Source organism: Mchenga conophoros, linkage group LG20 (assembly GCF_057382185.1).
Source record: "Mchenga conophoros isolate Kocher_MC1m ecotype Shallow Benthic linkage group LG20, M_conophoros_male_GT1.1, whole genome shotgun sequence".
NCBI classification, from domain to species: domain Eukaryota; kingdom Metazoa; phylum Chordata; class Actinopteri; order Cichliformes; family Cichlidae; genus Mchenga; species Mchenga conophoros.
Window position 1 is genome coordinate 20,034,380 of NC_140545.1, and position 25,718 is coordinate 20,060,097.

General features: G+C 41.8%; 1 protein-coding gene across 2 annotated transcripts; it reads left to right on the forward strand.

Moving 5' to 3' along the window:
- The first annotated feature begins 2,377 nt into the window (after positions 1–2,377).
- LOC146550675 (uncharacterized) lies at positions 2,378–25,559 on the forward strand. Of its 2 annotated transcripts, none has more exons than XM_085261055.1 (7): positions 2,378–2,739; positions 12,280–12,506; positions 13,445–13,502; positions 13,672–13,750; positions 15,437–15,900; positions 20,989–21,126; positions 23,138–25,559. In XM_085261055.1, the coding sequence occupies exons 2-7, from the start codon at positions 12,373–12,375 to the stop codon at positions 23,675–23,677; spliced, it is 1,413 nt and encodes a 470-aa protein (XP_085117181.1). In that variant the 5' UTR covers positions 2,378–2,739; positions 12,280–12,372; the 3' UTR covers positions 23,678–25,559. The 2 variants fall into 2 exon arrangements, with proteins under 2 accessions (XP_085117181.1, XP_085117182.1); XM_085261056.1 differs by having other exon boundaries at positions 15,554–15,900.
- Positions 25,560–25,718: the final 159 nt, after the last annotated feature.

Sequence of the window (25,718 nt, forward strand, 5' to 3'; positions counted from 1 at the left end):
CACCCTGATTTACGAATAAATTCTTTACAAATCCTACCATGTGGATTCATGGATTTTTTTTTTTTCACATACTGTCTCTCACAGTTGAAGTGTACCTCTGGTGCAAATTACTGACCTCTGTCATCATTTTAAGTGGGGGAACTTGCACAATCGGTGGCTGACTAAATACTTTTTTGCCCCACTGTAAATAATATGCACACTATAAATCTGAGAAACAGCTTCTAAAAGTGTAGGAATCTTATGCCTGACGGTTTTGAAAAGAAGGTGGGAACGTTTTCCTGAAACGGGGTTGAATAAGTCTGAGGGAGACGGCGCTCTGCTGCCTCTGTTGTGGGGCATGGAGTGGGTATGATGGAGAGCAGTTTGTTCAGTGACTTCCCGTCCCCCACTGACTCAAATGCCTCCAGATTCTGGCCAATGATGGTTCCAGACTTTTGAATTAGTTTACTGATCCTGTTGGCATCTCTGGCACTGATCCTGCAACCCCAGCAGACAACAGCAAAGTAAATGGTACTTTCTACCACAGACAAACAAACAAAAAGCAATGCAATACGCACTGCAATATGTTCAAATACAGGGTATTAAAGCTGACTGTAGCTTCTCTCTTATTAGCAAGGGCCCCAACTGTTCCCTCTAAGCTGAGCGCGTGAGCAATCGTGCACTGCTGACACAGTCTCCGCGCACAGAAAATCAGCGAAATAAAATAAATACATGTATTTACTTTAATTCCAATTCAGACTGGATTTTTTTGTGTGTGCAGCGCAGATTTTCTGTGTGGGGAGACCATGTGAGCGGTGCGCGATTGCTCACTCGCTCAGCTTAGAGGGAACCACAGCGGGTAGATCTGCATATTTGATTTGGCAGACATTTTTCTTTGTTTTTAAGCGAATATCGTTCCAGAGACAACTCCAAAGGGATTTACATTGCCTCCCAGGACTGAACGGCTTCACATTGTAGCCTAAAATATACTGTAAAGCAAGCAAAATCATTTTTGTAGAGGCCAAGAATAAAAAACAAAAAATTGACATAACAAGCCCACATAAAATATGATATGTATGATTCAAAGTTCAAAATAATCCATATTTATCTTCTACTGTACCCTGGTACTGCCCCTGGGTTCATCCAGGAAGCAATTTTCATTCTTTTCCTTATAAATCAATGTTCTTCTGCCAGAACCGAAGCACAGCAGATGCTGTAATAATTCAGTTTGTATAACTAAAATAGTAAAATAATATTAACACCGCTTAAAGTAAAATAGCACTTAGACTAACCTTGATACATCTTAGTTTTAGATAAAAACTGGCACATTTTAAAAGTGTAAAATAAACTCTGATGCGTTATTTCTCATTCCCCCCACTCACTCATGTTTTTTTCTAATCAAAAGCAGGATGTCAGTCAGAGTTCTAAAAATCTCTGCTTAAAGAAGCTGCAAAAACAAATTGGTCAGGGTTTGAGGAAGATGAGTACTTAGAATATATGCTTAGTGCCAGTATGAAACACAAACAACAATTAGACATATGAACTATTTCAGGACATTTACTGAACTTCCAGTGTTAAAGTACCTGTCCTCTACGATCCTCTGTGGCACGGATCGACCCTCATACAGCAACACCGTCTACTGCGCCCTGATTGGCGGTTGCGCTTCCACAATGCTCTGAAAACACCAGCAGGTGGTGGTAGTGGTAGAGGTAAAGGCTTCAAAGGTCTGCGTATGGCAAGGTTACGCCAAACTACACCAGTGAAAAATCATCACTGGCCTACTTTTATATCCCTTTATTACATCACATTGGACATAAAATAACTTTAGGGAAATGTGATATATCTCATCTCATCTGCCCTGACTCCAGCTTTCACCTAAGTGGATAGGGTAAATGTATCTCACACTAGAGGCTCTTATAGGGGTCATGATCGTGCTGTGAAGCTTATGTGTGATCTCACGTCCAGGTTCAAATTTTTTTTAAATTGGTCATGGCAGTTTTTCTGACACTAAAGGTTTTACTGTAGGCTGCCATAAACCTTGCCTCACACATCAGCCATTTAAACAACCCCAGAAAAGTTATTTCTAGGACAAAAATACTACTCCTTAAACTATTTTTGTTCATTTTCAGCAGTACACTGCCTATAATTCTGACTGAATTTTCCAAATTTTTTGATACAGATCAAATTGTATTTTTTCTGCATCAGAATTAACAGAACCGTTGATTTGATTTTACAGCGGGGACTGAGAAACCCTCCTAAACTCTCCTAAACCAGGGTCACTCCATATATTAGACCTCCACCTGCACTTCCAAGTCCTGCCGAGGGATGACGCTAGAATCAAAAAGACAAAAATCATAATTGGGGGGTCTCCAGCTCTGCCTGTGTCACATGGAAGCACAGTAGCTGAGTCGAGGGGATGCGAGCAGAGATGGAGGGGGCTTGAGGAACTGTGGAGGAAAAACCTGGCCCTTGGAGATAATAGTGGAGATACAGCCGCGGCAGCAGAAAGGCAGGTTAACACTTCCCAGCCTCCCTTCTGGCTGGGGAGCAGAGGAGCACGGACAGGGCGCACGAGGGGGTCAGCGGGCGCTCGAAGGATGCCACATGCAATATGGTGCATTCCTGTTTTGTGAAGCCCAGGAAAGCCAAGTTATCGCCTTTGATTGATTATGCTCGCGGGGAGCGGCCGGTCCGAGGGGAAGCAGACACTGAAGGAAGCGACCGGGGTTGACGCTGCGCCTCCCAAAATCTCTGAGCTGAGTGAGTACAGGGATGCTATAGCGCAATGCTCTGTGCCCGTGGCTGTGTGACAGGCTGGAGGGAGGAGGGAGAGAGTGAACGGAGGGGGTCATTGATATGTGACTATACATTCAGCTCGATAAGCTGCACACGTACTCAACATCCTTAATTCATCCAGGGTCTGTAGCCTGTGCAGCTTTTCTTGTTTTTCTTTGTGCCCGACCTGCCGTTTCTTCATTTCCCCTGGTCATACATTTAACACAGAGACACGTGTGCACCCACCTCAGCGTTACTGCGCTGTCTTGCGTGATTTAAACCCCGAAATTAAGGGATTCATCAGAGAACTTAGTAGTGATTTGACGAGAGAGGGGCACAGGAAACCTCCGATCACGCGTTTTTCTCTGACTGTAAAGCGTAAAAGATCATTAACGTTAGACCTGCCCTTAACATTTGCAGCCCCCCCCGTCTCCCTCCCTTCTAGCACTCGTAAATTGGGGAGCAGGGGGTTGGGGTGGTTGTGGTGGTGGGGACAGGCTTTGTCGTGTAAGTTACCACCTGACCTCAGGGACACAACATCCTTTACCATCCTCACTTTGATCTGGAATTAATCGGAAACGCTTTGATGATTAGAGGAGAAGAAAAGGGAGGGAAAAATGAGCTACAGGCTTAATGAAACCACGATAAAAGCACACTGCATCAGCCTGACATTTTTCATTTTCTATAACCGCCTATAGCATCTACCTGCACGGGCATCTTTTCCTTTCTTTTTTTTTTTTAACCCCCTCCTCCACCTCTCCTCCCACCCTAAATAATCCCCGTTCACACCCTGCATGGTTTTCGGTCTCAGGCGGCTTCATTTGAGTCGTGGTCTGTAACCTGTTGTCACCAGCATCACTGCAGTTTGCCAGAGCCGGAGGCGCGGCGAGCCGGGCAGCCAGCAGCCGAACCGTCACCCAGTGTGTGATTGATGCCTGCTGAGTGGGTGCCATCATGAGCCACATACATACAACCTCCCCTGAGACACGCACGCACTCAAGCCCTTCGTGGAGGGCTATCATTGAGTGTGAACACACCATTTCTCCAGCATCTCACTTCGGATAGGATGGCAATCATATGATCTCAAGAAATTATTTTTATTCTGATTTGATTTAGATAGGAAAGTGTCACATGGTGTCAGAGGCAGGGGTAGCCACGGATAAAGACGGAGCCTCTTCCACACGGGCTTCAGCGTTCTTCCTCACAGGGGCATGGTTAGTCGTTGTTGCAAGCAAACATTTGACCTAATTCACATTCTCACACAATAGCAGACTCCTCTCCCTCCCTCCCTCTCACACACACACACACACACACTGCTGTTATTTGTGTCACACAGAGGGTGAGGGTTTTTTTTTTTTTTGCTCCACATGAACTCCCAGGTGGTTTATCAAAACCTGAGCAGATTGGTGGAGAGGCCACTGTTGGCTGGCTGGGCTTGTTTGAAAGGAGCTCCAGGATTATTAATAATGAACAAACATGTGAATGCAGTGCATGTGTGACACCGGAGCGGAAAGGCTGATTATGTTTCCAAGATGGTTTGTGTTTTTTAAAAGGAAGGAAACCTTCCTCAAAGCGGGCAGAGCAGTGGAGCCGCCGAGGGAAAAGCACACAATTTAAACTGTAAGATTAAAAATATAATTTATTATGTTTAAATAGTTAAAAATATAAAATGAATTAAAACCTTGGCCAAGGGAAGACAATAAAAATCAATAACACACAACATTAAAAGTCCAGTGGAATCCACCACGGCCTAAAAGTCACAGAAAACTAAGAGGTCCAGCGTAGTATTAAAAGAGGGAAACCCAGCGGAGTCCTCGCCTTCCTCCCCGCATTCCACGTCCTGGTGCACTGAAGAAAGGGAGGGAGCGGCAGTCACTATTCCTTTGGCAGTTTACTTTATAAAAAGGATAAGTCAAAGACTTACCCGGGTGGGCAGAGCTCTCAACTCCGCCCGCCGCTTCCTTAAACTGGAATCGGTACCGCTGTCTCACTGCTTCTGTTCTCCCGCAGTGCACAAGCTGGCTCTTGTCGTTATTGCCACTTGACTGCCGCTACGCGTCCCTAGTCACTGGTAATCTCTTTTCCTCCCCAGTCGCTGGTCATCTCTCACTCTCCAGTCGCTGGTCATCTGCTTCATCTGATCATCTCTACTCTCTGATCGTCTGTGTCTTTCCTCTGTCTGTCTCGCATTCTTCGTGTTGCATCCTCCGTTGAACACCGGCTCCAACCCTTTTATGTGTCATTGAGCACTCTGTAAATTACCTTTCCTTTCCTCTTCAGGTGTGTCCAATTAGTCAAAACGGGGAAAAGGGCGGAGTCTCTCCAGGACAATTTGACGATAACTAAAACATGCAAACTAAATAAAACACTGCACAAAATATAACCAATACATGCAATATAAAAAATAATAAGTACACTTCACATTAAAATACAGCACAGCAAAACAACATCCGTCCTTCCCTGGATGACACATGTTCCTAGAAAATTAAAGGCCTACTAGTATGACTTGCTTCTAGCGTTAAATGTATTCCTGAAGATGCATTTCTGTGGGTTTTACACCATAATTCTGTATTTTATCCCCATGGGCTTGTTTTATGCCACACATAGAGAAAATGAGCATGTTATTTTTTGAAATCATGTACATGTTAAAAAAAAGGGTGAAATTTTATGGTTACAGAGTATGAGTCCACATCAGTCCTGTAAACCATCCCTCTTCTTCTGCAGCCATTCCAATCAGGTCCAAGTCAACAGGTGACCTGCAGCTATCGACCGCTTTTCTGATTCACGCTGTGGTCCGTAAAACATCGGAGATCAGTGCAAAATCTCCTGTTTTCTCAAATATTTTTGCGTCATCTGATAAGCACTCTAAATTTTTGCCAACCAGTTTATCATAAGGTGGAAATGACAGGAATGCAATAAAAACACAGCAAAATATTTCACTATTTTTATTAAAACATGCCATCAGTTTGACTCACCAGAGTCACCGCTTCATGACTCCTCATAGTGGTGCTTATCAAATGAATGAAGGTGAAGCTGAAGTCAGCTTGTGGTGAAAAGAAGAAACTGTTTTAGATATACTGTTACATAATGAGGTCAGTGCATTTCTAATCCCTGTGAGATGAAAGTTCAAACGGTTCTACACACTGTTTCAAACAGTTTTTTTCTACTCTTGACTCTGGATGATGTCACTGAGAGCAGATATTCCTGATAGGGTAATCACAGGCACAGATCTGGCTGTGAGAACAGAAGCTCCATCCACATGCTGTTTAAACTTTCTGCATATGAGGGGCAGCCAATCAGAAGACAGTTACCTGAAAGAGGGAGCTAAAACAGCTTGTTTCAGATACATGATGAGTTGAGTCCCAGAGGAAGAGAAACAGGGTTTGTTTTGAAAGGGGAACCATGCAAAGTTTGCCAATTAGACTCCAAGAATAAAAATATGGAAATGAAAATGAGCATAATGAGTCAGCTTTAAGTAATATGTGGAGTTTAGCTTTTTTTTAAGCAAAAAATACAATATTTTCTTCTTTATTTACACAGTAATTGTAATGCATCACAGATGAATAGCTTGCATGTGTTGTAGAATTGCTGTATTGTGATGCCATCATTATTGTGGTGAATGTATGATATTGCATTGTAGTAATATCGCACTGTCACTTTTACTCTTTCCTTAGACCAAACATAACAAATCCTCTCTGTGAAAATTCAACTCTTAGTCAGTCATCAAATCAGTTTTCTGTGAGTCAGTTAACTGAATAATCGCTGCATTCCCACAGTCAATGCGTTATGACCATGTGATCAATTCATGTTTTAAAAATATTTTGAACAAAACAGGCTATTTATTGACATCAATGAAACGGTGTCAGATATTTTTAACTGTTTTTTGTCTTTATCGACTGACTGCTGCGGCGCTTGCAGCCTTTTCTCCCCTGATGCGTGCAGAGATGAAGATATACAAAATATGAAGACAAAACTGGATCCAAAACCTTACGCTCTAGCCTTGGGAGCTTTTAACCACATCAATAGCGTTTTATTACTCCCAAAAGTCAAAATCGCGCTCCCATGTGATATTTTGAATCATCAAAGAACCACATTTGTCAAAACCAATACTGATCAATGATGTTCCAGTTTCCTGGTCACATACGGTCTCATCTCATTTGTGATAAACAGTCAGGGCAACACCTGGCAAATCCACACCTGCAGGTATTGAAGGATAGAGCCCGTGGTTTGTAATGAGCACACTAAGCATCACAGACAGGAGGGAGGGTGGGCTTTGTGTAGCATAAAGGCAGCCAGTGGATGGCCATTTCTTGCTCTGAGCACTACGTTCAATTGGTTGGCTCATACGAAGCAGCTCTAGGGCCAGAGATTACACTGCAGTGCTGAGGCGTCACTCTGGCTCAACACCGCAGGCGAAGGCAAGGGGATAGAGAGAAAGAAGAATGGCCAGAGAGGTGTGGACACACTCACTGACACAGAGGAGCAAGAGGGAAGGAAGGAAGGCTGGGAAACCTTGTTAGGAAATGTGACAGCCTCTTTTCATCATCTGCTTTCAGTGTTTTCAAAAACACCTGCCACAAGACTCCCACACATGTCTTCCTCCCTCCTCTCTCTCCTTTCTATTCCTCCACACCTACATCTTTTCCCTTTCTTTTCTCTAATTATCTTCTCCCGCTCCATATCCACTCCTCTGCTCTGTTGTCAAATCTGCACACATATAATTACTCTATGAATTAACTGGTCATTGCCTCCTAGGTGACTATGGTTCTTTAAATCCAACATGATGTTTCAGACTACTTACTCTGGAAGTTGTTCAGCTAAGGCGTAGCACCGGTAGATGATTAAGAGGCATTAAAAGCAGGTCACAGCCAGAATAGTTTTGTCAGATGTGCTTTGAAACCAGATTCCTGAGACACACTCAGAGAATTTAAAAATTGCATTTTACCCACTGTGGGAAAATGTGACATGGATCTTACTAATAACAATCACTGAAGAAAACAAAGCTCGTTAGTGTAGCGCTCTGGTTAGATCACACTGAACTTGCAATAGAAAAATTAACCAGAGCGCATAAAAACCGATCAACACGACCGTGTAGGAAGTTTTGTGCAAATTAGATTTGATGGTGGGAACAGTTGAGTTCATCTCTGGATTTCTACTGGAACAAATGCAAACTAGCAAAAGTCTGCAAAACTCCTACAATACCATAGAGACATTCAAAAATGCCATATGTTTGTACTTTATGTGATTAACTGAGTTAAACAATATGTTCTGAGCAACCGATTGGAGGAAAGACTAAGAAAGCAGGAACTAAAATAAATGTTAAAAGCCCCTTTCTGACATTATGTCTGCCTTTAAAACTTGGGTCACTTTTATTTAAATGTTCTTCATAGCTTCAAATGTACATTCCCCCAACATGGAGACACATGCTCATGCTTTGTTAAGGGCTGTGGGAGAGATGAAGGTACATCAGATAACATGAAATGTGAGAGATTAGACTTGTTTTCTTGTTAACTTGGGATAAATGTTAGCATGAGCCACGGGAATCAATAATAGTCATTGTAATCAAATATTGTGGGTTTACTGCAGCGACCATTGATATAAAAGCGAGAAGAATCCCACCATTCTCTGAGTTGTGCAAAGTTTCTCAGGCAACTTTAGAAACATTTGACTGTTTTTTGTTTTAAACTCAACACTTCACGCAGCTTTTTTTCATGTGGCTAATACTCAGTCAACATTTCCTTCACAGTACAACTCCACTGGAGAACAACAAAGACTTTTATTGTGAAGAGGCCACAGCAGAGTTTTTTTTAATTGAAAATAAATATCTGATAGAGACAGCCATCAAATTTGGTAAGATTTTCATAATATTCCCAAAGTATACATTTTACTGGTGATTCCCTCAATTTTTTATTCATTATTGAGTAAAACAGATCAATATTGGCTGAAACCTGGTTTATGTTTAAAGTTTTTAGTTTCCACTTATTACAGTATATAGCCGCACTCAATGGATGTATTGCCATAAAATTTGGTAGTGGTAATTATAATTCCCGTAAGGCAAATTTTGTCTGGTGATTCTCCTGTAGGGCCATCAGAAGGTCAAAGTTTTCATCATCAAGTGAAATCTACCAACATTTAACAAAATATTTGACAAACCATTTCAGGTTCTCATTTAGGGTTTTAAACAAAATCTTCATCCCCAGTCAGAATGAATTGGAATAACTGTTTGTTTATAGGGATCTATCCATCCGTGTTCTTTCATTTATCCAATTCAGGATCACAGGGAGCTGGAGCCTAGCCCAGGTGCCATGAGGCAAGAGGCACACCGTGGACAGGTTGCCAGTCAGAGAGACATGCAACCATTCACACTCACATTCACACCTTTGGGCAATTTAGTCTCACCAATTAACCTAGCCCCACTAGATGCAAATCTTTTGGCTGTGGGAGTAATCTGGAGTACCCAAGAAGACACAGGGAGAACATACAAACTCCGCACAGAAAGGCCTTAGCCAGATGGTGAATTCAAACACAGCACTTTCTTGCTGGGAGGCAAGAGCAACCTTCCCACAGGGAGACACAGGAGACCAAAATTCAGAACTTTTAACTGGTTATATACAGGTGTTTAGTTAGAGAGCGGAAACAAATCTATCAAGATAGGCAAATGCTCAAAAAAAGCATAAATTACAAATAAAACAAACAAAAACATTCATAAGTCGCCAAAACAGGGGACAGTAAGAAATGGCATGAAATCCTGAATGGTGATAACAAATCGGGCAATCAGTCAACTTGGAGGAGTTATGTAGGAGTTGTGGCATGAAAAGGCGGGTAAAGAAAGGAGTAACTGATGTTCATAACAAACATAGATTTCAAAACAAAACAGGAAGTGACTAAACAGTAACTCGACGTCATGAGAACTGTTATTATTAATTAGCTGCCTGCCTCCACTATCCTGGACTGAAGATGATGATGGTAGTCCTCCTTCTGTTCTGAGATCTGTCGTAAGCTGGACTGGCCTCTAAAAGCTGAACCTGTGGCAGGTGGATAACTGGTTCTGGTTCATGCACAGTGATCCTAACAAGGAACAAGGACTGTAGTCTAAGACTTGATGAGCTGGATGAGAGACTAATTAGTAATTTATTTGTTACCAGGTACTTGGTACATAAAATATTTGTGGACAGAATCACCAGAAATACAGTTCAAATCTATGACTGTCCCAAAGAAAAATGAACCCCAAACTGTATTCAACCAAATCACAAGGTGACAGTGAATGTGCACAGGTACAAGGAAGAATGAAGAAGAGTATAACAGCAATTCACACTTGATCTGAATCCTTATTTGGCCTCACACTCAGAATGCAGTGCGAGGGCTGAATTACCGGAGCCGCTTCAGGCTGATGTGTTTGTTTCTGAAAAGCCCAGTGGTAATGTGGTAGTTCCTCCTAAAAACAGCCCGAAGGTGTTCAAGGCTTTAGTTAACCTTCAGAGAGGATACATGTTGCTCACAAGACTCCAGACAAATTGGTAAAGTAATTCAGTCTGTGGTGATTAAATCTTGAATAGAAGGAAATTGTCTGCGTGGAATCCAAAACTAAATTACGTTGTTTAAAGAGGATGCCCATACGCAAACCTTACAAAGAGTCTGTCTAAAAGGACACAGTCCAATAGATTGTGTTGCTTAAAAAGAAATCCGTAGCTTTAAACTGAATAAACAGATAAGAATCAGATACATGCAACTTCAGTATGTTTCCTGCAGTCTGCAGCGTTTTTGCTGATAGACAAGTGACAAACACGCATTAACACACATGAAACGATGTTGTCATAGTAGACAGATGGCATAATTTGACAGAGATTAGGCTTGTTTGTTTGGTCTTTTTGTTATAGCTCCGTGTTTTTTATTGTTTACTTGAAACATATTATGCTGCCAAATGTGAAAATTGTCTGCCAAGCACCAAGCAGCAGAGAGGAAGAGGGAGAGATGTGTGTGTCTGCTCGCTCTGCTTTCACACTTGTCTCCTTCGGTGTTTCAGGTCACTCTGCATGCTGGCATGTTCGGCTTTACTGTGACTCATTGTACCTCCTCAATATGGAAGTTTGTTCATGGCAGAACAAGCAAAACAGGGAAATTTACATTAACCATTTAAAACAACCTGAAAAATAGCACGGTGTCTCACAAAACTGCTCAGATTTTTTTTTTTTTAGTTAGAACAGTGTATTCAGTGACAGGGGGGCCTATTATGTTTGTTTCAAACTTTATGTTTGCATTCTTGGACTTTTCTAGAGTAGTTTTGTATAATTCATGGTTCTAAAGAGTTTATCTTATTCTGGGTCTTCTTGCAGTCTGTCAGTTCATAGACTTTCTTAAAAAAAAAGGCTTCCTTCTCCTTCCTTTTATAACATCCTTCTAATTGGCTGGCCCTCACAATTTAAAGATTAAAACAGCAAGTGTGTGCACATTTAGTGCTAACAGCCATAAGTGTTTGGGCTGAGATGGCCATGTTAAGGATATCTGCTCTGTTTTTTTTCCATCATGCAGAGTCAAGAGCAGAAAACAAGTGTTTGAAATTGAGTGTTCAGAGAAGTGTGTAGCCTGAGATTTGCCGACTCAAGTACTGCAATCTTTTTGAAAATCTGGCTATACATCCTTTTTCTGCTGTGTATCCAAGTCTGGGTGACCAGAGCAGCAGTCTAAAGCTGAGATACCCAGACCTCCCTCTCCCCAGCTACCTGCTCCAGCTCTTCAAGAAGAGAACACTTATTCATTCCCAAGCCAGCCAAGACACATAATCTCTCCAACGTGACCTGGGTCTTCCCCGGGGTTTCCTCCCAGTTGGACAGTGGAGGCACCCAGTAGGCATCCCAATCAGATGATCGAACTACCTCAACTTTCTCCTTTGGTGCAGTAAAGGAGAGACTCTCTCTGCCAGAAGTCCTCCCACATTGCCAAATACTCTTCATCTTACCCTTTTGGCTGAGCCCCGATACCCTTTGATGGAAGCTCACTTTTGCCGCTCATATCCACCATCTTGTTCTTACAATCACTACTCACAGATCTTGGGCAATGACTGAAAGGTAGCAGCTGAAGGCAGGAGCTTGTTGTTCTGTTCCTTGGCTGCTCAAATTGGTTTAGGGACAACTTTGGTTGAGTTTTATATGTACTCACTGCTGAAAAGGGAAAAAAACGTAAAAAAAATTGTAGGTCCCGTTTAAATGTATTGTTGGATCGATGCGGTAATGTTTAGACATAGATGCTATGCTGCCGAGCAGGTATGCTGTTGATGTCTATGTAGGTGTGACACAAAGCTCGGTAATCCCCCAAACAAGGTAAAGCAGAAGCACATGCCTGAGGCGTAATGTCTGTTCACTTCAGTGCTTCATCCTGGATGGGAATTCACTCTCTCTTCAAACTGCTGCTCTCCTTCTGCACCGTGAATATAATATTTTGGCTCCGCTGCTTTGTTAACGTACTTAATGTTTCGTAAAGGTTAGATCACTTTGTAATTAAGCACCGCTCTGTGCCTTCTCCCTGCAGATCCCAGTGAGACCGTGGCACTTCCCGGCGTGCATGAGTGTAAGGGTGTGAGTGTGAGTGTGTGTGAGAGCAAGTGAGCGCCAGCGCTCCCACATGGCCTCCATGCAGGACGGGCTGAACTTCACGGCTCCTCCCTACGGCAAGGTCCTGCTGCTGGGTGCTATCGCTGCTGCCTCAGCCTTTGTAGTTACGATCCTTATTGTGGTGCTCTGCGTGGGCTGCCAGAGGTGAGCGCTATGCACGCATGAATGACCGTACACACATGTTCAGAATCAGGATGTTCATTTTTAAGATCTGTATATTGGTTGCTCTTGGCCTTTTTGAATGATATTGGTATATTGGTGGATGAGTTTAGATTTATGGATGCCAGTTACTCATATTTGTCAGTTATCGCAGCTAAAGATTGTGTGATACGAGCAGAAAGACTTTAAAACAAGTCAGATATTGCTTTAGAAAGATTACTTTATTTTGCTAGAATCAAAGAAGAATTAAACAACAAAAACAAAATATAAAGACTAAAAACAAATTGGTATTGGCAGCATCTTTAGACCAAATTATGATTCCCTGCGAGTCACAATCAATGAATCCCTATTTCAAACCTTTTAAATAAGCTTCAGCAGAAGTGCCAGTAAAATAAAGTAGAAGCTCTATTCCACTGGCAAAATCCAAGCTGGAACTACTTTTACCTACTTGAGTGGTTTAATCCTGTGGTTTCAAGCATAAGTATTAGGCCCCCTGCAAAGGGTCAAAAGGCAGAAGTGAGGGTTCATAACACGATTAATAACAAAAAAAAAAGGTTTTAAACTTTGAATTTCTTCTAATCTTTATTTTTGATGCAAAACTGATTTGAAGAGGAAAAAAGCAAAAAGGTTGACATGCCCGGTTTAAAGTTTAACAACTTGCTGTTTAAAAAAATGCATATTAATCTGAAATCTGGTTAAATGTGGTCGAAGGGCTCTTGTAATCTAGTAGAGAACATCAAACCTGCACTACAGTGCTCGAGTGCTCAGTAATCCTCCACCACTGGTATGCACATGTGCAAATGTACTTTGAATGTCTCTCTCACATATGCACAGTCATAGGATGACTCAGCCGCACACAAACAAGGCTCACACACACACACAGTGTTGAATCGTGTATGACAGAGTGGTTGTGTTTGTCACAGGAAGGGGAAGACACACAATGTCCCCGGCGAGGGTGGAAAACACCGCCTCATGGACATGGTAGGTATCAGACAACATGCTCCTCAGTGTTTTGTTTGTATTGCAGCAGAGGTAGCTGAATAAACTCAATCCAGCAGGGCGCACTATCATTCAGAGGGCACCTCTTCAGTCTTAATTAGTGTTTAACTGGCCCCTGTGTTTGTCTGTTTGTGTGCGTTTGTGTTGTCAGGGTATACTCAGGCAGTCGAAGCTGCGGTCCATCAGTAAATCAGACACTGAGATGAACAAGATGAACTGCAATGGCAAAAGTGAGTGCATCTTTTACGTACTAATCCTGACCTGGGCTTTTTATATGGTACGCCGCTGGTGTCAGACGAAAACCTTGCATCGCCATGATATCAGCTCTTTAGGAGCCGACCAGCTGCATGACAAAGCACTTTTGATATTATGCAGGGGGGTTTGGAGGGAATTTTCAGAGGGATGGGGTATTTCATTTTTTCCTTAGACACATTAGAAGCTTGTAATTGTTTTGTTAATTTAAATCCGTGTCAGTCACCAAAGCTGGAGATACACTAGAGCGAGAACAAATTTGTGCATGAAATGGTAAAACAGAAAATAATTTGAAAAATGTAACAGCCAATTAACAGCATAACAAGTAGAAGTACTATAAATAAAATGTAACCACTATCTGTTCTGTTTTGGCTTGTTTAACTTTATAGTTATTATTTATACATTTATACAAATATCCAGTTTTGTAATCATGTATTGGTAAAGAAGACCTTGGAAAACTGCTGGACACAAGTCTGGGTCAACTCCAAAAGTCAGTCAGATTTTAAGAAATCTTCAAAAGCGAAACACTTGAAAGGACTTTAATGGATTTTTTTTATACATATATTTATCTGTTTACTCATTTTGTCCTCATTTTCAGCCTCCAGGTCACAGTCTGACTCAAACAGTCATCTGAGACTGAAAATTCCCTCCCTCCTGAGACTTGTTTGTGATATTGTTTTGAGGTCATCACGATGACATCTCCAGATTTTTTCTTATTTCAATCTGAAATGTATTTGTGAAGCTATGATGTGAAAATGTCCAATTTTGCCCTATCTGGTAAAGAATCCTCCCAAACTTCCTGGATGAAGAGCTGGATCTGGATTGACTTCAAAAGTTAATCATCTCTGGTAAAATTTCATGCACATCCATCCGTAACCTTTAGAGTAATCCTGCTAACGAACCAACAAAGTAAAAATTAAAAGAAAAGAAAGAAAGGAAAAAAAAGAATTAAACCAATCACATAACTTCCTTGGCGGTGATAAAAAAATTAATGTAAATATTGCAAATAAGTGCAACATTTTTTCTCCACATCCGTACTATCCGATCTGGCCCTAAATCCACAAATCTTCTTTTCTGAAAAGATTTGAGGACATATTTGCGGAGAAATTTACCCTGAAACAGAATTCACATTACATTTACAACTCAGCCTTATTCCACTAGACGGTTCAGTCTTGATTTATGAACGTGCATCTCTCTCTCGCTCTCAAAGACACAAATCACAGTGCCAAGATAAATCCTGGAGCTACATCGCTGACAGTCAACAGGGGAACTGTGTTTGTGGGCACTGTGACAGTAGCCTCAGAGAGTTTGAAGAAATATAAGCATATGTCCTGCTTCATACTTGTCCTGCTTCCACTGCAGTGGAATGAAGCCCATTTGGATGCATATTCTCAAACATCTATGTCAGTTCCCAGTTTACTGTCAGCTTCAGATTTCCTCTTACCAGTGAGAGATTTATTCATGTTCACAAATGTTTGCTGAACCTTCCGGTAAAAGAGGAGCATAGTTTGTGAGTTCTGCTCCCTAGGGGGGTATCGGCTGCACGGACGGTAGAACAGCAGGCTGTATGTGCCTTGCAGAGGCATCTAAAAAGAAAAGGCTAGCCAGCACGGACCTTCTGCTGCTGCCCAGCCGCCGGTCTAACTCTGACCTTCGTTCTCAAGGCAGGCAGCTTCCCCAGATCCCCTCTGGGACTGGAGAGGACGGCGAGCACACTTACTCTGAAGTGGGCCGGCGCTCCTCCACTTCACGTACTGATGATGCCCTCTACGCCATGGTAGGCAGGGCCGGGCAGACAGACACTCCGGCCCCTCCGGCCGTCCCTGCCAACACCCCGGCGCCCCCAGACCCAGACGGCGATGTGGAAGGAGGGCTCCCCGAACCTGAGGCCCAGGTCATGACACCCCCTCACCCTCCGGAGACGGCCGAGTACGCCTGCGTCAGGAAGCTGAGGAAAGCAGATAAGGCGCCTCAAAAGAGGGACAGCGGGACGGATATGGGAGAACCACCGGCACCGCCTCCAAGACATGCCCCGCCTTCACATCCAGCTCCTCCTCCACCACACCCTCACAGCACCAAGTTGCCCCGTAGAAACGTCGAGGCCTTCAATGTCCCGTCCTTCCCAAAGGTTGGTAGGGTTAAATGTTTTGCATGCTGAAAACCTAATCTTTATGATCTGATAGGAAGAGTTTGACATTTTAGATTTGAAGTTACCGTGTTTGGATCAGAAGTTGGAGTAATCAGCTGGTTAGTAAGATGCATTTGTAGACTGTATGAAGCCAAGTTGCAACAAACCTCAAAAAAAGATTGATGCAGCAGAAATGGGTAGCTATAACAAATAAGTCATAGAGAATAATTACAAGTATACTTTCCATGAAGGAGGAAATTTGCTAGATTGACCTAACCCATATTTTTTTGTAACTATGCTGTGTAAAAATGGGCATTTTAACATTAAACTCTAAGCTTATTGACTCACTTTTGAATTTGGCTTTAAATGACCAAAAGAGGAACTGCAGTTTTTTGGCATTTCTACGCTGAGATTGCCTTTATTTAGACTTTAGACTTTATTTCATTCCCATTAAACTTCCTCCAGAGGTAAAAGAGAAAATATACAACAAACAAAACATAGGGTTATATAATACATATCATCAATAATCATCGTTAACAAAAAAGAAAAAAGAAAACTGTCAACAAATCACCCACATCCAAATACAGATACAATTTCTTTACTAATTTTTGCAAGTTTAGGCAGTAAACTATCCTAAGTATTAAACAACTATTCCAAACCTTTGGTCTCAACCTAAAATACACAGGCAGATATTTTTGACTGCATTCAAATAATGACACTCATCTCCAAGTTTTTCCAAGCTACAAAGGTCACATAAATGTTTAATATGTTCAACTCCGTAAAATCTGCCCATATCTACTGGGAAACCACTAACATGCTAAATAACACCGACTAGAATGATCTAAACTACACAAATAACTTTCCAGTTGGAGCTCTCGCTTAAATATTCTCTAATTTCTACAAAGACTATTATTAAACATTTCAGAATTGTTTGTCTCACAATATCAGATATCCTCATCTCAATTACTGCTTTTATATACCTGTCGTTCACCACTCAGGTATGTTCCCATATATAAGAAAGGCTTGCTTTAACGCCAATCTTCACCACAACTTAAAAACACCTTTATTATATTGATTTTTCAAAAAACTAAACATGAGAAATGATCATAAATAATGATTAATAATAATTTGCTTTAATAAACCTTCAGTTGTTTTTAAAGTCAAACCGAACTCCACTTATGAGAAAATAAATCAGCTGAACAGTTTCAAAAAGCACATTGCTTCTTCCTGCAGGTCAGGATAAAAACCAAGCCATAAAGTTTAAGTAACTTTGTAGACTTCCATGATAAAAATGTGGTGAAGTATAGATCAACACCATTTCTAAAGCTTCGAGTGCCCCCAGGAGTACAGTGGATTCAATAATTTTGAGAAGGAGGAAGTTTTTGCCACTAAAATCAGCCAGAACGAATGGGATCAGCTGTCCAAATCCAGGTGTACAAAGCCTTCAGAGACTAACCTAAGACGATTCAATGCTCTAAAGGATGCCAGAGGGGCTTTAAAAAGCATTGAACTGAGGGTCAGAACACTTTTATAAATAAGCTTTCAATTTTTGATCTCAATAAGTTTGCAACAAAAATCCAAAGATCTATTTTCACTTTATAATTTTTCCCTTTCAAATGGAATCTACAACACAATAATAATGGATTGCATTTATACAGCGCTTTTCGAGACCCTCAAAGCGCTCTACAATTCCACTATTCATTCACTCTCACATTCACACACTGGTGGAGGCGAGCTACAGTTGTAGCCTCAGCTGCCCTGGGGCAGACTGACAGAAGCGAGGCTGCCATATCGCGCCATCGGCCCCTCTGGCCAACACCAGTTGGGTGGTAGGTGAAGTGTCTTGCCCAAGGACACAACGACCAAGACAGACAGAGCTGGGGATTGAACCGGCAACCTTCCGGTTACAAGATGAGCTTCCCAACCCCTAATAAGATGCGCAAACAGCTTTTGAGTACTTTCTGAGGTTATTACACATTCAAGTTTAGAAAAATAAAACTTTCTCAGGCACATTATAAAAATACTAACACCTGAACAGCTGGTGTTTGCACCTGGAACTAGAGAACTGATTTGAAAAAGAGCAATTTACAACAGAAGGAAAGAAATAGAAATAAAACCATTCTTTTTCTCCTGCTGTTCAGTTTTATCAGTTTTAAGTGGGAATTTATCAAATTAGATCAAACAAATTAATTAGTGAGCCCTGATAATAGGATATTGTTACTTGTGGACAGAGCTAAGCTTCAGATTTCCGTTAGAGACATGAAAGCAGCAGAAATCTTATCATCTAACTCTTAGCATGAAAATAAGCACGGGTTGTTTCCCCAGATGTTAAACTATTCTTTTAAAACTTGTCACAGGTGTGATTTATACTTGATGCTGACTCCACATGACTTTTAGACGTGGTTTTTATACAACACTCAAGTGATCATTTTAATGAAAAGAGGGAGAGATACTTTAAAAATTCAATTTAATCAAGATAATTCTTAAAAATAACTTCTCAGGTACAGTGTAGTAAAATTTGCGCCCTTCTGATTTCTTATTTTTTCATGTTTTATATTATATAAATATATATTAGACAAATTCTAATATTAGTCAAAGATAATCCAAGTAAATAAAAGAAGCAGTTTTTAAACGATGATTTCATTCTTTAAGGGAATAAAGTCATCCAAACCTATCTGACCCTGTGTGAAAAAGTAATTGCCTCCTAAACCAAATAGCTTGTGCCACACGGCAACGAGAACTGCAAGTTCTTTTAGGGGCATTCAGAGGTGGACTCAATGATGTGGTTTGGATCATTATCCTGCTGCATAGCCCAAGTGTGCTTGAACTTCTGGGCATGAACTGATAACCAGTGGTAATACACGAGCGGTAAAGGAACACAGACTTTCCAAAAAGTTCAGCTTTTGTCTCATCAATCCACAGAATATGTCCCCAATAGTCTTGTGGGTCATCAAGGTGTTTTTGGCAAATGTGGGACGAGCATTTGTGTTCTTTTCACTCATCTGTGTTTATTTTTCTCCTTCGAACTCGCTCATGATGCCATTTTAGCCCAGTCTCTTTCTAATTGTTGAAACATGAACCCTGACCTTAACTGAAGCAAGCGGGGCCTGCCGCTCTTTAGATGTTGTTCTGGGTTCTTTTCCGACCTGGATGAATCATTGATGCGCTCTTGGTGTAATTTTGGTAGTCCAGCCACTTCTGGGAAGGTTTCATCACTGTTCCAAGTTTTCTCCATTTGTAGATAATGGCTCTCACTGTGGTTCACTGCGGTCTCAAAGCCTTAGAAATGGCTTTATAATGCTCTCCAGACTGATGGATGTCCATGACTTTGTGTCTCAGTAGTTCTTGATTTTCTTTAGACTGTGGCACGGTGTTGTTTTTCTAAATATTTTAAATCATTTTATCCAAAAGGATCTGTTTGAGTAATTTCTCGATTCAACAGGTCTGGCAATAATCAGGCCTTAGCGTGGCTAGTGAAATTATACTTAGCTTGCCAAAACATGCAGTTAATTACCTTTTCTCATATGATAGCATTGTCACATTTTGCAGCTGGGTGGCAAAACTTAGCAGCACTTTGCTGAGATGCACACAAGAAATGAGAGGACAAAGACTGACGGATATGCCTCTCTACAAATCATCACGATACTTAGGAAAACATGTAATATTTATCATTTAAGCAATAAATGCAAAGTGATTCCTAAATAAATAAAACCCAAAGTAATGTTGATGCCTGACAGCTACATATTTCTGTGCAATAAGCCACAGAAACACAGCATCACCTTAAGTGGTCGGTTTTATGAACTGAAGGAAGTTAAGGAGGATGTCTAGAGGGAGAGAAAAAATTATCTGCTGAGTTTTTAGTGTCTTGTGCAGATCAGCCTTGGATTTTTTTCCACTCCTTACACTGGAGCTTGGTGCAGTATCTCAGGTCATCCACTTTCTAAAACAAGCAGTTTTAGTCCCTCCTCCTTTAACCCCCTTTCTTCTGATTGGCTATTGCTCTAAACCAGAAGGTTAGGCCAAGATGTGGGTGGGGTTTCTGTGCTCACAGCCAAAGCTGTGTGCCTGAGATGTCCACATTAGTGATATCTAATCTCTGACACTGAACAGAGCCATGAGAAAAAAAATCAACTGTCTGAAACTGATCGCTTAGAGCAGTATGAAGCCATGTATGAGCAACTGCTATTGTACATATAGACATGACAGAAGCCAAGTAAACGGATAACAAGTTTCCATAGAACATGGGGCCATCAGTTTCTGTTTGGACAGAAATGTCAGAAATGTCACTGTGATCATTATTTCATTCTGTTATTCTCTGTCAGCAGCAGTACGACGCATTAATATGCAGTTTGTGGTGCTGTGATCAGGATCTGCAGAGTATTTCTTTCACAGTTCCTGTTGATACTGCAGAGGATCTGCTCGGTTGTAATTGTGCCAGTGTTGCAGTTTCCAGAGCACTTGGCTACATCATGCATGGTGCTGTGATATGTTAGAATTTCTTTGAAGTCTAGGCGCTGAGCGGTGTTTATTTGTCGAAGAGTTTTTGGTGATAGTGGGGTATTTCTGCTCTCAGCAGTGTCACCTCCTCCATATGTTCGCAGCAGCAGGAGTGTAGGCAGACTGTCTGCTATTACTGTGGCTGTAAAGGCTTTGTGCACCCCTCCAGGTAACAGTGGGAAACCATTTGCTGCCCCGCGTGAGGTCAGGGGGGTCGCTCTATCTGCTGTGACCTGAGTTCAACAGCACGCACAGTTCACAGGCTTACATGTGTAAGCAGTTTGCTCACAGGCCTGTTCACTGCTGATTTTCCCGTGGATGACGCAAGGTGTTGAAATTGAGTCATCCAGAATATAAGCAGGCTCCACCTTCCAGGGAAAATCTATTCACCCCTGTATGAAATCCATCCAGTATGTTTTTATGTGCCGCAGGATTCTTAAGAGGGGTTAATTTGCCATGCATCCGCCCTGTTGCGTCTGTTTAGTAAAATCCGCTTTTTAAATTCATGAATGCTCATTTCTTTCAGTGCAGATTCACGCATGACCATGTGACCAGCTCTGCCCCAAATGTGATTTATTGTTCTGTTGACAGGAAGTGATGTTTATGGGCAACGGAGAGCAGTACATCTGGAAGCCTCCAGAGGATGATGACATGCTCATGCTCCAAAATAAAGCCCTGGGCCCGCTGAGTGCTCACACAGTGGAGAATATACAGCCGTCTGCTGCTGCGGTAAGCTGGGGGTTTCTATTTTTTCCGTCTATGGATCATCCCATTTAGAGCTCCCCATTCCCTCTTAAATGAATGCTTAACAAGATGTTTCACGCACATTATTTAATTGATTTAATCATTTAAAAACTGGGTTTTCCTTAGAAGTTAGGGAGGATGATCTCCTCCTATATGGGTTACTAGGTCTGGCCTTGGAAAAAAAGAGTTGTCAAACCTCGCATTTAATGACCTATACTGAGGTTTCAAAACTCATCATTAAGGGTATAGGGGAGGTTGTCTTTATGGGGTAAAGAGGTAAAGGAGCCATGGCTTTCTTACCAAGGGTTACGAGAGACTACCTCATATCTGCAGGACCCAGGAGACACATAACTGAGCATAAATGACAGGAAGCAGCTTGCCTGGATCTGTGTGCATCCTGACTCCCCCAGTGTACAGATAAGAAACTTAATTGATTAGTCTGTTGGAAAATAAAACTGTGTATGCTGCTGTATGACCAGGACTACTTCTTGTCTGGGAGCAGTGATTTTTTAAAACCCAAAACTCTTACTTTTTTCTTTGGGTTTCTGTAAGGTTTAATAAATGATGTAAAAGAAAATTGGTGAGCTTTAGACGTACTAATTCCCTACCTGTAGTGGCTCTAGCATATGGGCTGTTTTTCCTTTATCCATTACTAAACATTGTCCTGTTGAAACACCCAATTCTGTCCAAGTTTCCACCATGTAGCTGTTAATTTGAGGTGATACTGGACCGGCAGTAAAATAACCCAAGAGCATGATGCTATCACCACCATGCTTGACAGCTGGTACAGTGTTCTTAGGTTTGAAAGCCTCACCTGAACTGCTCCAAACATACATCTTGTCACTGTGGCCAAACAGCTCCATCTTTGTCTGACTGTAAAATATTTCTCCAGAAGGCATTTGGTTTGGCCATGAGGGCAACTTCAAATTTCAGTGGAGCCTTAAGGTGTCAGATTTGTTGCAGTGGCTTTTTACTTGGTCAGCACCCTTAGTCCATGATGATGTAAAACTCATTTCACTGTGGACAGTGATGCTGGTGTTCCAGAAATTTCCACTTCATGGCAGGCTTGAGCCTTGATGGTTCCTGAATATCCTTACCAATTTCCTCTCATCTGAGAGTGACAGCTTGGCTCTTGAAGGTCTTGAAAAAGTGGTTACACATCTTAATAATGTGTATTTATCACAATATTTTGAAATGATGATGTTGGATTTCGCAGTTTTTTATAAGTGGCTCCAAGAGACCTTCTCAAGTTGTGAAAATCTACAGTTCTCCTTCTTGGAGCTTCACTGAATTCCTTGGACTTCCTCACTGTTCCAAATATTAATCCAACAAGTGCTCTCAAACAAATCCTGCTGGCAAAGAGCGCTGTAGTCACTCGTGATCACTAATGACAAGTTATTAGGCCTTGGCCCTATCAAGACAATGTAGAAGTGCTAACAAAGAATTTCAGTTATCAAAACTAAAAAACTAATGTGTTTGACAGGCTCTACCACTCAGAAAAGCACATTACTTATTGTGGGGCGATCATGGCTCAAGAGTTGGGAGTTCGCCTTGTAATCGGAAGGTTGCTGGTTCGAGCCCTGGCTTGGACAGTCTCGGTCGTTGTGTCCTTGGGCGAGACACTTCACCTGTTGCCTACTGGTGGTGTGTGCGTGAATGGGTGGATGACTGGTTGTAAAACGCTTTGGGGTCCTTAGGGACTAGTAAAGCGCTATACAAATACAGACCATTTATCAGATGACTGCAGATTAAAAGCTTCCAAAGGTCAACAATATGTGTGAGAAGTACAAATGCAGGGACTCAAATTGGTAAAGGTGAAGTCTTGCAGAGATTATAAGGTTTTGGGTGCTTCTTGCTGGCTTTATTCTTCAGCTCTGGAGGTTTACGCAGCTTGCCTAACACAACTTTTAGCTATAGTGTGAATAAAATGGCAGGTTGAGTGGGTTATTTAAAGTCCTTTTTACAGAAGATAATCTCTGAACTTGTTTGATTGCAGGTGGCCGAGATGTACTCTAAGGTGTGTAAACCAGGAAAGAAGAAGAGAGCTGTGCCGGGGTCTCCCCCAGCCAACCTCGGCTTCCGGACCTTGGGTCGAGGTGACCGGGACCGAGACCGGGATGGGGGGTTTAGTGTAGTGGTCAAACCCCAGACGTGGGCACCTCAAGAGGGCAAAGCAGTTGGCGGGCCCCTTGACGACCACTGCTACGAGTCCATTGGGACAGAGGAGTGTGATCTGGCCTATGAGAACATGGAAGGCGGAGGCGCCTGGAAGCGAGAGAGACCCCCTAACATGTGTGCCACCCTGCGGCCAAGGAGGAAGAAAGCCCAGCAGCCCTTGCAGCAGCAGCAGCCCCCTCCACCGCCACCAACGCAGCAGACACCCAAGTTACAGCACCTGCCTGCCAAAGCCCTTCTGCTGCCGGGGGAGAACCTGTACGAGAGCATCGGCGACCTGAAGCAGGGCTCTGCCACCTCCAGCACCACCACCATCTTCACCTTCAACGATGGCATGGAGATGTACGTAACAGGGCTCTGAGGCAGCGGCTGCACTGTGACCCCCTATCCTTCCAACACAAGGAGCTGAGCTAATGCCACAAGGAGTGACGGCTGAGCCCCTGTCATGCTCACCCACACATACTGTTTACATTCAAGTCATAACGTCAAGCCTTTCACGGGCTCCAGAGGCCTTGAGGTAGTAAAGTTGCTCTGTTATGACCTGGGCTGAATAAAAAGTCCAATTTATTATCCTTATAAGGAATCCAAAGGTAGTGAAAAATAAATGAGCACAAAACCATTGCAGAGCAATCTGTAGGTAACAGTAGCACTTCTATTTTACTGATACATATGTGCAAAGCACAATAAAGTAAAAAGCCTAAATTCTTCCTCAATTCTAACGGGTAAAAAAAGTCGCATATAGTAGGACTCCTATTTGGGGGAAAAAGGCAAAGCATTGTGTGAAATATTTTGGTAGCACTCAGTCTGTTGTGAACAGACCTTCCCTGTAGTTGGTCAAGACGTGATTCAGGACGGAATTTAAAGGATATAAATGAACGAATTACTAATCAAAATACTTGAAAGCTCAGGGACCAAGAGAAACAATTATGAGAGTATTATAAATTAAATAAAAAATTTGCACATATTTTGCATTCCTCCTAAAAGCTTTGACTAATTTCGACCGTTTTCACATTTTAAAAAGCCGACCAGATTCTTCCCCTCCGTCATGTTGTTTCATTATACATGGACTGAACACTGTCTCCACTGCCGTCTGTAAATGAAGTGTTTTACTTTGTTGATCCTGTTTCTGCACTTTGCCTGCTACAAGTTGCATGCTAAAAAAAAAAAAACCATGAAAAAAAATTAAGCACTGTCATGTGGTACCTCTATATGAATGTTTTTTTTTTTCTATTGTCGTTGGTTGTTTATTTTTTGTTAGTGTGTTGCTTTATTTCTCTGTAGAGCTCAAAGCCAGATAGATTAAGGATGTCTTTGGCTCAGTGGGACTCTGTGCAGCAGAGGGGAGGATTATTTTTCTCTCCTGTACCTGAAAGAGACACAGTACAGATGTAACAAGACTGAGGAGAACTGCTCGAGTCCTAAAGGTGGAGACAGTCCACTCAACCCCACCCCACACATACGCACACAGAAACACATACACACAATCCTCCCGTCTGTTCAGTCCTCACTCATATCTGTGGACTGTTCATCTACATAGTACCCTCCTCGTGGTCATACGAGTCTGCTTTGGTTTCATCATAGTGCAGTATGGAAAGCTCCACTAGAACTGATGTGTATTAGCAAAACGTCATGTCTCATCATCACCCCATCGACGAACTCTCTCTCTCTCTCTCTCGCTCTCTCTCCGTTATCAGTGTTAAAAATATTGCAGAAATGTGAAGCAAATGGTTGGCTAAGCAGCATCACCCCGAGGACACCGCACAGAAATTGCATACAAAGCCTGGACAGTAATGACAAATTCATTTGACCAAATATCCCCAGCAAACAATGTGATTATACTGTATGTTGATGCAATGTGTATGTACATGACAAAAGAGAAAGAATAATAAATATATCATCAGTGTCAAGAAATCTATCTTTTTCTATTATGTTCAGTTGTGTTTTTGGAATGACTTTATCTTGTGACACAAACTGCAAAAACAGCTGCAATGTAAATTTCAGTGTATTCTGTTTGTTGTTTTTTCGAAGCCGTGGAGCTACGGTGTGGTCTTGGAAAGCCCTGCTAAGTTAAATGTGGCAGCTAATGTTGTGTGTTTGCTATTCAGACTACAGGGTCTTGTACTCAAAAGCGTGTAATTAAGTGCTAAGTGCAAAAGATTGTAATGTTTTATATCAAGATTACTATTCATGAAATGTCAGTCAAGTTTATACTTTTGTAATAAAGTGGCACTTTAAAAAAAAAATGCTTTATCTCATAGTCTCGGTTATTAAAACGGACAGAAAGCAGAATTTGCCAAGCACTGCTGATGATGATGGATTTCTCTAACAGTTGCCATCTTGTGATCTTAAAAGCTGCCTGTAGATTCAAGTATTTAGGCCTAGGAAGGAAAGAAGAAATATCT

Coding starts and splice junctions, on each gene's coding strand:
- LOC146550675 (XM_085261055.1), top strand. CDS start 12,373: ATGGCCTCCATGCAGGACGGGCTGAACTTCACGGCTCCTCCCTACGGC. Junction 13,503..13,671: donor AACACCGCCTCATGGACATG/GTAGGTATCAGA, acceptor TTGTGTTGTCAG/GGTATACTCAGGCAGTCGAA. Junction 13,751..15,436: donor GATGAACTGCAATGGCAAAA/GTGAGTGCATCT, acceptor TTCGTTCTCAAG/GCAGGCAGCTTCCCCAGATC.